The sequence below is a fragment of the Azolla caroliniana genome, unplaced genomic scaffold, assembly GCF_043228905.1.
Source record: "Azolla caroliniana isolate FFs.n. ecotype wild unplaced genomic scaffold, voAzoCaro1.0.p SCAF_7, whole genome shotgun sequence".
Taxonomy (NCBI): domain Eukaryota; kingdom Viridiplantae; phylum Streptophyta; class Polypodiopsida; order Salviniales; family Salviniaceae; genus Azolla; species Azolla caroliniana.
This window is the reverse complement of record NW_028230442.1, coordinates 21,189,759-21,204,772: the sequence shown is the minus strand read 5'-3', so window position 1 is coordinate 21,204,772 and position 15,014 is coordinate 21,189,759. Positions and strand designations below refer to the sequence as shown.

At 35.3% G+C, this 15,014-nt stretch overlaps 2 protein-coding genes across 5 annotated transcripts; one reads left to right on the top strand and one right to left on the bottom strand.

Annotated features, from left to right (window-relative positions):
- The first annotated feature begins 1,765 nt into the window (after positions 1 to 1,765).
- Positions 1,766 to 5,289, top strand: LOC147862296 (uncharacterized). Its single transcript, XM_087322576.1, has 2 exons — positions 1,766 to 1,929; positions 3,436 to 5,289. The coding sequence occupies exon 2, from the start codon at positions 3,512 to 3,514 to the stop codon at positions 4,874 to 4,876; it is 1,365 nt and encodes a 454-aa protein (XP_087178702.1). The 5' UTR covers positions 1,766 to 1,929; positions 3,436 to 3,511; the 3' UTR covers positions 4,877 to 5,289.
- Positions 5,290 to 6,325: 1,036 nt separating this feature from the next.
- On the bottom strand, positions 6,326 to 13,930 carry LOC147862295 (hyperosmolality-gated Ca2+ permeable channel 2.5-like). 4 transcript variants are annotated; one of them, XM_087322191.1, is made up of 10 exons: positions 13,381 to 13,930; positions 12,866 to 13,012; positions 11,028 to 11,091; positions 10,546 to 10,755; positions 9,177 to 9,371; positions 8,506 to 8,804; positions 7,987 to 8,263; positions 7,395 to 7,670; positions 6,993 to 7,226; positions 6,326 to 6,723 (listed from the first exon to the last, which is right to left on the bottom strand). In XM_087322191.1, exons 1-10 carry the CDS (start codon positions 13,755 to 13,757, stop codon positions 6,568 to 6,570), a joined length of 2,235 nt encoding a protein of 744 aa, XP_087178317.1. In that variant the 5' UTR covers positions 13,758 to 13,930; the 3' UTR covers positions 6,326 to 6,567. The 4 variants fall into 4 exon arrangements, with proteins under 4 accessions (XP_087178317.1, XP_087178321.1, XP_087178319.1 ...); XM_087322195.1 differs by lacking the exon at positions 13,381 to 13,930 and adding an exon at positions 11,544 to 11,644 and having other exon boundaries at positions 12,866 to 12,881; XM_087322193.1 differs by lacking the exons at positions 12,866 to 13,012; positions 13,381 to 13,930 and adding exons at positions 11,544 to 11,644; positions 11,750 to 11,891.
- Positions 13,931 to 15,014: the final 1,084 nt, after the last annotated feature.

Below are 15,014 nucleotides of genomic sequence, written 5' to 3'. Positions count from 1 at the left end.
CCTCGGCCGAGTCCCTCATCAACTCGGCTCCTCTCTCTCTCCCCATCCGGAGAGACTTGTTTCTTAACATCATCATTATTATTACCATAATAATAATAGTCGAATTCACAAACAGTCGACTCATTGTTTTTGACTCTTCGATTGTCGGCTTTCCGAACGATCGGATCATCCTCCCACTGGAGGGACATATTCCCAACAGAAACTTATATGTATTTGTGCAAATGTGTGGATGGGTATGTATGTATACTTCTTGTATGTATGGGTATGGGCATAGAATGAACCGTGTGTATCATACGTGCATTCGCATTCGAGAATGATTCAATCAAACGTGTATGGTAAATCATCTCAAAGCTGGATTGGATTGACAAGTTGGATTGGATTGGCTATGGTCTATACTATATATTGATTCATTCTCAATCCCAATAAGTGGACTCTAATCCATTGTGAACCACCAACATAAGTATGGTTGCAATATTTGCATTGTATCACATGCATACTTTTGGGATGCTTCTTAAGAATCAAGACATCTCTATCATCCTCACTTTAGAACTTTACAAAAAAAGGAGTATGAACTATAGAGATTGAATCAAAATATGTCATTATAAATTATAATCAAATGTTCAAAAACTCATAAAACATACATTCGAGAATATGAAGAAAATATGACATAGGCAATAGTAACATAACAACTTATCACTAGGGTGAGCTAATTTCTAATAACAAAGAAAGAAAGAAAAAGAAGAAAAAAGAAACAATCAAAAACTCATAAAAGGTATATTCGAGAATATGAAGAAAACATGACATAGGCAGTAATAGAATAAAAATTTACCATTAGGGTGAGCTAATTTCTAATAACAAACAAAGAAAAAATAAGTAACATGACAATAACAAGAGGATATGAGAAAGTTTGAAATTTAACTCAAGACACAAGCAATAGTAGCATGGCAACTTACCACTAGGTTAAGCTCATTTCTAAAAACAAAAAAACTAATATAAAACAAGAGAGGGATGAGAAAATTGGAACTCAAACCCAAGACATAAACAACAATAGCATGTCTCCTTACCACTAGGATGAATTGAATTTGCAATGAAAATGTGAAAAAAAGGAAAAAAAAAAGGAGCACGTATTTTTCCCTTTTCAAACGTGTTCGTTTTCAAACATTTTCAATCGTTTGAATGCTTGCACGAACACGAATATTACGTTCTATGGGTATGGCTATGTATGTATATATACTTGCATAGTACATAAAATTCATGTTCGTCTAGCATAACATTCGTTTTCCAACATGTTGGAAAACGAATGCAAATGTTATTCAAACATTCTTGTGTTTTTTCCCCCTTTTTTAAGGTTTTTTTTTTTTTGCCTTTTTTTTTATGTTTATTTACCTCATAATAAATAGTTAATCCAAAAGTATGGTATTTACCATTCTTCTAGGGTGTTTACCATACTCGAACGAGAATCATACGCGAATGCGAATGCACGTATGGGTGCGTATGGTTCATACTATGTATACTTGTGTATGTGTGTATGTATTATGTAGATATGTCTAATTAATATGTTGTGTATGTGTGTATACGTATTATGATGTCTAAATAATAGCTATTTGCTTTTGTTTTGTTATTTCTATTTTTCTTTTTCTTTTTCTTTTTTCTTTTTTCTTGTTTTTGTTTTTTCTTTTATCCCTTATTATTTATTTATTTTTTATGTTTTTTTCTTTCTTTCACTTCATGGTTGCTTCTTCTGTGAGAGAGAGAGCTCACAGACAAAGAAGACGGCCATGGAGTTCAAATGAAGGTCGAGGTTTTACAAAGCATGATCATCTCGCCGTGCAGAAACCAGTTGAATTTCTGTTCATTTCTTTTCAGATGTCCGAGCTCATTCATCGTTTAATGCATTATCCTGCATCACAAGATTGATTACTCAATCAGGTATACTGATTTGACTACAATATGGTTTCCGTATCTCATCATGAGAACATATGCACCACAATATGGTGCGATTTTTGCTTCCTTCTGCTTGATATTTATCTATTTTACGATCTAGTTACTGTATATAGTGTACTATATTCCTGAATCCAGCACAGGAGATATCTGGCTTATATCTATAGATTATATAACTTGTTTACAATAACACGGTGTTTTTCTTTCTGTGTCGTTGTCCATGGTGCTTCCATGGTGCTTCATTTGTTTCAGTTTCAATATATACTATTACATTAACGTGGTAAGCTTTCTCATTTAATGTGTGCAAATGATGTTGAGCCGTTTATACCATTACAATACTTTGAATATATTGTGGCTTCTTTCTGTTTTGACTTCATTATACCATGATGATTGAGTCTTTCTATAACCTGATGAGAGAGTTAAGCTTTAATGGCGACTTCTTCAGAAGCTGCAACAGATTAGCTCAATTATTCGATGTGTTTTTATTAGAAGATATCAAGTATTCATCTTCGTTTCCTCGATAAAAATGTACGTTCAAGAAGGAATCTGCATGCGCTGTATGTATACAAACTAAGTGGTTTCTTCTTCTGCCAATCGCTTCATATTACATATATAAAACAAATAGCGGTTTCTTTCCTGCAGTATAATGTGTCTTCTCCGAACTGAGGAGTGTGCAACATGTTTAAGACTTTTTATGCAATATATACAGATAAATGCTATAATTTTTATGTGTGGAAAATATTTGGTTGCCTCTTCTGCGAATTGCTTGATATAATGGCTATCTTTTCTCCTGCTGTATAAACTGCCTGTAAGGTATATAATATACCTGAAAGGTCAACGCTCATGACTTTTATGCAATATATACATATCTGTATGTAATATATTGATAGATGCTAAGACTAAGCAGGTTTAATCCCTCTTTTCTTCTGGACAGGTTAACGTTAAAATAGCGTTAATTGTACCTCGGAGTTTTTCTTGTGATCAAAACTGTGTAATATGCTAACAAAGGCCAATTGTACTGATAAGATACTCGATTAGATTTTGTGCATATAATTAACTTCAAATAAATATGAATTGAGGAGGTTGGAGACAATATTTGGAGTGTATAAATGTATAATCATAGACTTTTACTGGTTTCATCTCGTTTCTTCTCTCCCAGATTAAAGTTAAAATAGTGTAATTGTACATTACGAATGTTTCTTCTGATCAAAACTGTGTAAGAATAAGATACTCGACTAGATTTTGTGCATGTAAGATTAAATTAAAGATTTTGCGAATATGTTGGTGGCAATGAGGAGCTTATAACTGCATTAATTAAGCGTTCTCTTTATCTTTGTCCATAATCTTCATGTTCCTTAAATATAGAATTGTGTGATCATAATATAATAAGAGTTTTCATTGTGTGATCATAGACTTGTTGCAATGATAGTTCGCTTTAAGTTGTTTCTTCTTCTTTGCATGCGTTGATATTGTTTTGAAATTCCATTTCTGCAGTTCAGTCTATTCTTATAATAAAAATTCACTGCAACCGTCATTCATCCTGTAACTTGGAGCTTTAAATCATATCAGTATGATTATGGCGCTCGTAGCTTTTCTGAAACTTTTTGCGATTATGTTGTGGCTCATCGTCAACGTTATTGATCAGTCTACAGCCCAAATTATGAATGTATTGGCAGATCAAAGTAATATAACTACACCATCTGATCGTGAGTTCGTTTCAACACCCGATCGTTATGAAAGAAATATAGTTAAATCTTCAGACAAGTTTGTTACAATGGTGGATCATGATCAAAGTATTCTAAGGAGAATTTCTTCAGCAAATTATGGCCCTGCAGGAAGAATGAGTGATGAACAGATGATCGAAGCTCTAAGGAAGAAAGGGCATTACAACATGATTGCAACATTTCTTGATACCCTGGATTTAAAACACGTTCTTCCTGAGAGTAGCACTTTGCTAGTTCCTATGGATGGAGAAGTAATGTCTTCCCTTTTGAGTTTAAGACCAGAAACATGGCTTCCTGTGTTTCAATACCATGTTCTTACACAGCAATTCTCTTTCCTCGATTTGCAACAACTTCCAACGGGCCAAATTCTTCCAACTCTTCTCATCAATTCCACGGTCATGGTTACCAACAATTCAACTGATAATTTCACTGTTGATGATGTGCGTATTTCGTATCCTAATATATTGCTAGCGAGCAACGTTGCTGTTCATGGTCTGAATGGAGTGATGAATTCTACAGTGTTTGGCCAAATCAAACCCATAGCCTTCCCTCCACCATCATCGTCATCATCAGCATCAGGAAGTATCGTGAACAGTAATTCTAGTGCACGAAATGTAGGTACTAATGCTCCCCCTTTACTGCCATCATCAAACGGCAGTGTTATTATAAGCTCTCCATCGCCATTAAACAGTAGCAATATCACTTCGTCTTCTTCGTCTTCTCCACCGAACAACTGTTCTTCAGCAACGTCATGCAATAGTACCGCAACCGCAATACTAGTTCCGAATTCTCCACCAACAACCATAAGTTCTGGATCCATTATAACAGTGAATTCTTCTTCCTCTACTACTAATACACCAGTTAGCAATTCCAACAGCAATGCTTCTTCTTCATCCGCTGCCATACCAGTTAATAATTCGAACAATAATGCTTCCTCTTCTGCGTCAAGTGGCAATGTTATTAGTACGAGTGCTCCGGATTCTTCGTCTAACCCCAGCCAGGAAGCCACTGAACCATCTGCATCTGCTCTTTCTTCACAAGCGGCAGCTGGACCTCCTCACTGCAAAGACATGAATGATAATGATGATCATAATCGAAATGATTGTAGTTCTGGTGCATCATCAAAATCACTACTCGGTTCTTCCTCAGTACTAGAGGCCACGACTGGTCTAGTGATAGTACAATATTACATGCTTATCATTCGTGCCTAGAGAAGCGCCATTAACCTTCCGAGTGCATTATTATAGCAGATCATGGAGAAACAAGAGAGTGGCAGCAACTGTTTTGGTAATTAGGTCTTTGAGGGCACTTTTATTAGCATTTAACATAACAGCAGATCGTAAAGAAATGACCAGAGAAGCAACATCAAAATGGCAAGAAATTTTGGCAAGAGCGTTGAGGATATCATTATTGCGAGAGTTGTTTGTTTTAATGGATCCTATCGTTCATGTATCTCGAGAATAATCTTCTATACTAGGCCAAATAATAGCTTCCTATGTACAGCTGAGACACGTCGCATAATTAGATAAATCTATTAGGGTTTACAACAAAAATTGTAATGTCTACGGATAGAAACATCTGATGAAAAAACAATTACTATATAGATAGAATTCTTTTGATGGTATCTAACAGCTGCAGTGATATAAATTTGCTAATTAGAGTGGAATTTAATTTGTTTAATCTAAGTTTCTGTGTCCATTATCCTTGAATGTTGGGGTAAGCTTTGCATTTTTGTACAGAAGAGACGATCAAACCTCAGCGACAGTAGTTCTTGGTCGTCATGTCAGAGAGAAAGCTTCATCGCTTCAATGTATGATCAGTACTTTATGCATCGTAGTTTTAGTGATGATTTTACTAAAACTATAGAGTCTAGTAAACATCAGTGTGCATGTATGTGTGTACGTATGTATGTATTATATTGGTTTGTTTTTTGAAGCATCATTTTGCAGTAATACTATGCAATATATTCCTCTTTATGTTTATGTGGATTTAGTCTATAACTGAGATTAAACTAAGAATTGTAGACCTTGTTTGTAAACCCTCTCAGGGTTAAATAATAATAATATAGATTCCGGGTCATATAGTAGTGAGCTTTCTTCGTCCAGAAACTGCTGTCAATCAGAAGTGGTTTCTTTGTCCAGAAAGCACTTCCTGATCAGTAACAACAGATTTTGGTCGAGGGAAACCATTCAACAAAATAGACTCATCAACGTCATTTAGTCGATATAATGAATAACTCGCAGAATGAAGTGCTTGTCATTTCAGAGAGAATCTCCACTCCAAATGTCTTTCATTTTTCAAGTACCTAGTTCTCTGTTTGACTCGACATACTTCATTAAAATGGGTTTTTTCCCAAATGAGTCAGGTTGTAGTTGCTACTAATCTGCAAGAAAAACAAAAACTTGAGTTCGGGCTCAAACCTAAGGATTCTTTAACACTCAAATCTATGAAGAAGATGATGCTTGATACATCATTGAGTACATTAAAGGACAGGGTGGAAGGTCTCTCCCAACAGAGAAAATTTCCAAAAGAAACTGAGTTAGTCATTAATGTTAAAGTAAGAGGCCAGTGATTTGACTCATTTAAGCTGTATTAAATTCATCAAACCCATCTATCTGCACATGCCACATCATCATGAAACAAAGGAAACTTCCACAAACTTCTGATAAATCTTTTTTTCCTTTATTGGCTACATTCAGCCTTTTCAGACACACCAAAATGTGCATAGAATTGATCAAAGATTTGTAGCACAAATCGACATTTCCATAAATTGCATAAATCACAAATAACCTTGATAGATTAACACACAGAACTATACATTTTCCCCACCTTGGTACAAGATATCCTATTTACAAGTGACTAATATCCTTGAGAATTTCTTCGTAAGGTCCATAAAATCCTTTTAGAGTTGAGGTAATAGTGGTTCACAACAACTGTCTTCATATGTGATGGCATCAATGCCCTGCAATGAAGGGCATCGGTAAGCTTTCTGCAGCAATGCAAATATGTTTTCCTTGATTCCTTTCTCCTCCTCCTCTTCATCCCTGGGCACTACTATCTACAAAGATACAATCTTCTAGTGTTTAGACAGATGAACAACGGATAAAACACAGACACTAGATAAATAGATATGTCTTTGCATGACGATTATATACATACATATTTCTTTGCTTGATTACACATGTCTTTATGTGAAGACAATGGATTTGCTTCATTTCATGAGACACCAAATTCTAAGACTGTCCTTTTGACTTATCAATTTGCCACACAACAAATGCCAAGCATGTTATCACGAGAGAGGAGAGACAATTAGAGAGAATTACGCACCTCAATTGGTAGGTTCTTGAATGAGGGAGTAAAACGTAGAGTGCAATACTGATTGAACATGAGGGTTATGATTAAGAGAGGGAATGAGAACGTTGAGGCAGCAGGTTTGTTTTTGAGCCCAAATATGCCGATACATATTAATTGCATCAGAAATATCGCACATATTATACGGCTATGCACATGGGGCCAATATTGACCCCCTGTTTCATATGCCGGCTCATATACATTTATTATCTGCATACATTACAAATATAATCAGTTGGATTTTATAATGCATGTATACACATAGATATAGATATAGCTATATAGTTATAAGTTGTAACGTAAATGTACATATGTATATGCATATATGTACTTATGTATGTAGCTTCGAATTCAAAAAGTAAAGAATGAAAGCCATACCTGATTACAATAGACAATATAGCCACCAATGAAGAAGATCATCAAAAAGGGTATAAGCAAGGGAGCTATCATTGAGTACATAAAACCAATGAAGATAAGTAGCAACAAATTGGGCAATATACGATGATATTGCATAGACTGCACATATGGGCCATATTGCTGCTTCTGTAGGAAATATTTCATGAAGAGACCTAATGTAAGTAGATCAGGTTGTAGAATCTCTATTGCAAGCCCTGCCCAACCTTGGGTCATAATGAAGTTCATAAAGAAATTGGCCTGAAATATTAGCAAAGAAAATTTCACACAAATGCATGTTCAAAAATTAGGGAAGAGCTCCAAATTACACTTAACTTGTTAGGAGTATTTGCCAGAATATCCAGCAGTTTTCAAAAATTACTAGTACCTGTTTGTTGTAAAAATTTTACAACAAAGGAGCGCTATTCCAGTAATTTTTGGAATTTTTATAGTTGGTAAATAACCAACAAGTGAAGGGTATTTTGATGTTTTCCCCTGAAACTTTATTAAGAAAACATATACTTGAAATCAGTAAGAAAATGACCACCGAGTGGCTTATTATTCTTTTCATGCTTACTTGTCCTGGAACAGTAAAACCAAGAAGAGCAGGTATTTGTTTGGGACTCTCAATAACTTTTCCGATCAAACCGAGGAGTGATCCATATGTTACAAGGAAAAACGAGTTCCCAACCAAGAATAAAAATACTTTGCCACTTGCTTTTCTCTCTTCACTGCTATAAGATGGATAGCCCTCCCATCTTGTGAGTGATAGCAATAAAGGTGGAACACAATAGTAGATAATTGCAAGAAGCAAACTTGGGAGATACCCACTTATGAAAGAGCTCACTACAGGACTGCATTGAAAACAAATAAATCAATGAAGTGCATGTATACTAGGAAGATATTTAAATCATTGGGAGTTTTTCATGCAGCCCCAGCATAGCTTTTATCAGCTATAAAATATGAAGAGCAACTAGACTTTTTGTGAAACATAAAGACAAGGGTTCATATGCAGTAAAGGAAAAGTTTTCTAGTGAGACTTAGAGATACAATGTTGCCTGATACAAAATAAACACATAGGTGGCAACTTACTTACATTGACAGTATTTGTCTTATAAAAGGGAACCATGCCATCAAGTTGTGAAGTGTTGCAAGGGTGTATACAAGCCCAGCTGGAATAAAGAAAAGAACAATTATCCAGAAAAAAACAAATTTGACAACTAGTCTGACAATCCACAGCCTCTGATAGGGTATGACAAGATTTTTCCAATTCACATCTCTTGGCTGAGGGGCCCACTCGGTGATCCATTGCAAAGGATTTGATGTTTGTTGTGCTTGAGCAGCCATCGTTGCACCCCACCGTGTTTTGAACGATACAAAAGATATCGGGAGTTCCTGAAACGTATTAGATAGTTAACTAGTATACATTGTTTCAAGTACCATGAGCCACATCACACTATATATTATTTAGTAATTTTATTCTAAAATTTTATAAAATGTATCTTCTTCGTATCTATAATGCTAAACTCCTTGGTCGTTCAAAAGTATTGAGGATTCTTTAATGAACTTCGAAATTTTGTGTTATATCGAACCTTCTTTTTATATCCTAAATTTGTGTTCATATAGAAATAGAATTTTAAAATATCCAGTATTTTACTTTAGCAGTTCTACTAAAATCTTAAGTGGTATATGACTAAATGTGAGTTCTAAAATTATTTACCACATCCACACAGTTTATCTAGATCTACTGAAAATAACAAAACATACCTTTTCTACCTTCACAATCTCCACTTGGGATTCCTTGATTGATTTGAGAAGACCTTCAAGCTGCCTTACTTTAAAATCCAGAGGATCTTCATAATGGCTGAACCATGCTAGAAATCCTGTTCTATATGGACTTCTAAGAAGAACTGGGATCATCTTTAAAGTTTCAATCTCATTTACCAAATCTTGAACTGTATGCTAAAAACAATGCAGTGAATAAACCACATTAATGAGCTTCAATAACTTTTATATGAGATTCTAGTACTATGCATAGCCAACTTACAACTCCTTACAGCCCTTGTTTAAAGGTGTGAGACTTGAGATATAAATCAAGTGTTTTTGTAGCACAGATCATACATGACTTGTGATTAGCATACTCATAAAATTGTGATAAACCAAACAGAATCAAACACATTGAAACAGAGGGGGCGAAAAACGAAAAATAGATATATTTAGCATCTACTAAAAACTAAAGGACTTATGAGATCAAAGTATTTATTATAAATATATCTTAATAGTAAATATCACGATTCACAACACTATCCATCTTTTCCTGATGCAAACTTGGTACATGTTGGAAATGGCAATTTACAAGAAAGACTTTGCAAGGTATGAGTTGGAAATGGTAGCTATAAAAAAAAAAACAAGTTGACACCCCAGTTAACTCACCATCCCCATGATGATGAGATTATCACTAACTCCAAGCACGTTATGCCCAGCCAAAGTTGGTTTAAGAGTGCTACATTACTCAGCAAGAGATGTCACCTAGATCAATAGACAAGAAATTTGCCTCGTCTCCATCTCACATATTTCATCAGTATTTCATCCATCACCAAGGATCCTCCTCAAGCCTATGCAAATATACATCTAATTTATTTAAAACTTTACCACATGAATATATCTAAATTGCTTGGAGTTAAATGTAAATATCAATGCAAAGTTTGAGGTCTCATAACAATAAAAGAGTTAATACATATTCTTAAAGCATTTGATTGTATTAATATCATCTATGAGTAATAATTTTCCTGGCTCGCTCAAGATTTCATAACAGAATATAACAACGCACAATAAATGATTCTGCCAAAGCAATACGGTAATTTTCTTTGTACAATCTCCATTTTAAATGAATAAATAATTTCTTTTACAAAAACCACACTGGTCTCCAAGGTGACTCTCATAGTACTATGGCATGCATGCAGAGAGAACCTACTGAAAAACAATCCCGACACCCCTTACTAGAAAAGAGCAGCATTCTCTTTGGGATGTTGGCTTGAGTTTTTCAATGCATAAGTTCTCAAAAACCTTCACAATACTACTAAGTCCCTATATCCATATGAATATTAAGTAAACTTATTTGAACCATCAAGCTTACCAGCATTTTATGCATCTTTGTATCATCATAAACCATGTGGTGAAGGAGATATGTCTGTCGATGGTAATTACTAAAGAAAAATTCAACTTGCTCATCGTAACTTCGATCTTTACACTTTGGAATGGCACGAACGAGAACAGTGAATTGATCCAACTGGGGTTGGAGACCCTGTAGATATTTTAATCTTTTCCTTGTGATGTTTTTATATTCCTGTAAAGCCTCTAAAACATAAGATGTTGCTACTGGTAAATGTAATCGACTTTTTATGTACCCAAATTGTTTTTATTCATTTTCTTTTACAAATATCAATCACTTTCACCAATTTACAAACCTAATGGTTAGAGATGGAGAGACTAGAAAGAACGAAAGATATCTTAACATCTTCTAAGACTAAATCTGGCCCGTGAGAATATAAAGGGCAAATATAATGTTCACATCCATCTTCTCTATTGGTGTTTGTGAGATTAGGTCTGAGAGTGTACCACATATAGCAATCCATATGCCAGGAATGACATACAATAGAGGATAATGAAGTGAGCCCAAAGCCTGAAAAAGGAAAATTTTGAAAGTACCTCAGAAATTATCAAATATTTTGTGGCACTCAAGCCCTTGTAAAAAAGTACTGCTAAAAAAATATCAATCATCTTATATTGAAGTTACGAAATAGTATAAAAATTGCCCTCCGGAAAATAGTTCAGATATGCGAGCAACAGCATTTCTGACTGAAAACTTTGAATTCAACCATTATTCAAATCTTAACTGCCCAAGTGGTGATATTATGTGATTTTGTTAGGAAAATTAGAATGGCACTTAGCATAGATAATAATGTTTTGAAAGTGATACTTTCTTAAATATGCTAAGTGGACATTAAAGATAAAACATGTCACTGGATTCTTAAGCATTTATAGCATCATATAACTAGTTAACCAGGTACTAACTAAATTCTAAATTTTAAGATACTAATTAATTAGAAAATTCCCTCGGAATTGTTGTATTACTGCATTTTTAGTCACTTCCATTCTAATTGGGGAAAACAAGCAAACAGTTTGCAATGCTGAAGATGATTTGACCACAGCTTCTCTCCTATGTTATAGGCACTCTGACAAGAAGGAAAGATTTTATGTTTAGAAATCAAATTTGTTCACCTGCGTGTAGTACATTGATACAAAAAATGATTTATTCTGAACAAAGACAGAATTAATACCTTTTTAAATAGAACTTGAAATATTCCATTCACGTGTCTCCATTTTGCAATTCCTCAACACTTTTATGTTACAATTTGCATTTGAGTTATAGATTATCTCCTCAAATATTAATAAGGCTCAACATTGTACAAACCTGAGTTTGAGTTTGTTTTTTATATTGCGTCGTACATGCAAAAACAGGTTTTCCACATTATTGCAGCAGAAATCAAATTTGATGGTAAAACCTGTTCTAATACATAAAGTCTGGCACATCACGTCATCATGACTATAAAACTGTCGATGTTGGGCTTCAGCTACAAGAAGATTCAAGGAAGATCAACTTGCAGCTTTGCAAGTTGAAAGAGAATAAAGAGACATATTTGAATTTCTGAATGCTCTGTGGTAAAGATTTGCAATGTATACTAACTTATATGTAAAAAACAAATTAAAACATATTTTGGAAGTTTTTGAATTCTCCAGCTGCATGAAATTTTTGAAACATTATATATGCATAAATAAAGGGGAAAATAACCAAAATATACTTATATCATTAGAAATTCAAAGGATGTCCTTGTTCATTTCATGTCTTACCCATATGTGCTTCATCAAAGTTAGGTTTATAATCACATAAAAATTTAAGATTATGCACATACTCATACCTTTAAAAAATGACTGAGAGTATTAAACGTTAGTGTTTTACTATATTTCAGAAATGTCTTACACTAACTACAAGGTTTCATTATTGATTGAGAATGCCTTAATTGGTCAAATTAGAATCTTGATTTGCTTCTTATTCTTCCAACTAAAAATGGGCTAATGTTTATGGTCATAATTTTTCTTAATTTGCTGATCATTTTTTATAACAAGTGCGCTACGTATGACTATGATTTGCTGGTTATCATTATGACTGTTCTAAGAATGTGTTTAGTCATTATTTTCATGTGATTTGGGGCCTATTTTACCAAAGCATATATTGGTGACTCTGAAAAATGGTCACTCTGAAAAACAAGCAAGCTTATGTTTCGAATTATTTATACAAATTTCCCTGAATAAATGCCTACACAGACTTCTTTTCAACATTTGACATTGCATACAAAAGAAATTCTATTTTCTAATTCAAATGAAACATCCCTTACCGGTTTGAACTATTGAGGACATTAGAAATTGAGAACTTGTCAAGTGAATCAGTCGGTATCTTGGTAATATCGACATGTCCTTCAAAATAATTAATGGGCAACAAAATGCAGAGACCAACTACTGTACAGACTCCAAAGAAGCGAAAGCTGTATGAAACAAAGAAAGCATGATAGGACTAATGAGCATTCAACGTCTAAACGGCTTGAAAATTGTCAAATTATTGCTATAACATAATTTCAACTGCATTAGTATATTCAAGGCTTATCAACTGCATTAGTATAAACTATCCACATCTGGTTTTAGGGGTTGGTGGGAGAAGGTATAAATCCTACAACATATTTTTCCAGTGAAGATTAGAAGAAATTAACGCACTAAGTTGGTTGATCCCAAACATAATACTTCACTTCCTAGACCAACAAATCAATATATATATCCATCAGAATAAAGAAAAAGAACATATACACAAACATATCCATACAAATATACAAAACAAAATACATGCATGTATACATACCACAAAAGGAATATTCGGAGGAAGACAACTGCATCAAGACCGGATTTCTCCAGTATTTCATCTTCAGAGAGATTCCATGCAGCCCAAACCCAACGAGCCGAGGGAATGAATCCCGACAGCTGAGACGAAGTACCCGATGGCGTGCGCTCATTTGACGCCTTGTTCTCGGGCCGATTCACGAGTCCTCTTCTCTCTCCTATCTCATGGAGGACGTGGCGAGAGAAATAGATCCTTGCGTTGGCGGCTTGCTTCCGGAAAATAGAGTAGAGGGTCGCGGCACCCACGGCAATGAAGATGTTGATCATGGCAGAGACTGCGAGGCCAGAGACACGGGTCGCGACAGTGGCCGTAGCACTGGGAGAGGAGGAGGGGACCATATTTGTGAAGAATTTGGATCAAATTCTCCAATACTAAGCCTGTCTTCTGGGTGAGCAGGGGACCATATTTGTGAAGAATTTGGATCAAATTCTCCAATACTAAGCCTGTCTTCAGGGTGAGCAGGGGACCATATATGTGAAGAATTTGGATCAAACTCTCCAATAAGCCTGTCTTCAGGGGGAGGAGGACACCATATTTGTGATGAATTTGGATCAAATTCTCCAATAAGCCTGTCTTCAGGTGATCACATTGTGAGTGTGTGTGTGTGTGTGTGTGTGTGTGTGTGTGTGTGTGTGTGTGTGTGTGTGTTGAGAGAGAACAGAAGGTTCTATTTTGGTGGGGCCCTTTAGCCATTTTTATTTGTTTTGAGGGAAATTCTATTTCTGAGGATACCCTCCCCTCCTCTCCTTCTGTTTTCAATAATTCCTCAAACTACCCCTCCATCTCCTCTCCTCTCTCCTTCATCTGTCAAGGTTCCCAAACAACAGACAGAATCCTCTTTCTTCTTTTGGATATTCTCAAACCCGTTGCTTGGGTTGCCCGATCCCATGATGCTCTCTTCTTTGGGAAATTCTCGAAATTCTTGTTTCGTCTTTGGTTTCATAATTGTGTGATGTGCCATTGTCTCTGTTCATGTTGTTTCAAGAATGACTCTAGTAACTCTGTCTCGGTTGTGTTCTTCTTCTTTGTGTATGTGTTGTAATGAGTTTTACCCTAGCATAATGGTAAGTTGAACTCTCACCAAATCGTGCATGCACATTCAGACTCAAATCCCATCACATACATGGCTTAACTAGATGCCACTAAAGACTTACAGGGACAAACATTGACCTACATCCGACAACTTTACCATGTGAACTTACAACTACGTGGGCTCTCTCTCTCGAGCATTTCTTAAAAAGAAGGAAAGGAAAAAAGAGTAGGCAAGGGAGAGAGAGAGAGAGAGAGAGAGAGAGAATTGTCAAGAGAGTGAAAGCCTAAATTTTGGATATTGCTTTATAAAAATTGGGAAGTTTTGAAAATATGATGGGTATTCAAGCAATCTAACGCGGATAGTGTGGGTACCTTGGTGAATTTCCCTCATATTAATACACATGGTGATAAATCAAGTTTGATACTTGGCTTTTCTGTTCACAATCAGGGGTGGATTTTAGCTATGCCAAAATTGGATGCCTTGCTTAAACCCTAAACCCTGGTGTGTTTGATATTTTCTACTACAATGCTCAGCACCATCGACTCAATAGCATGAGCTTCTA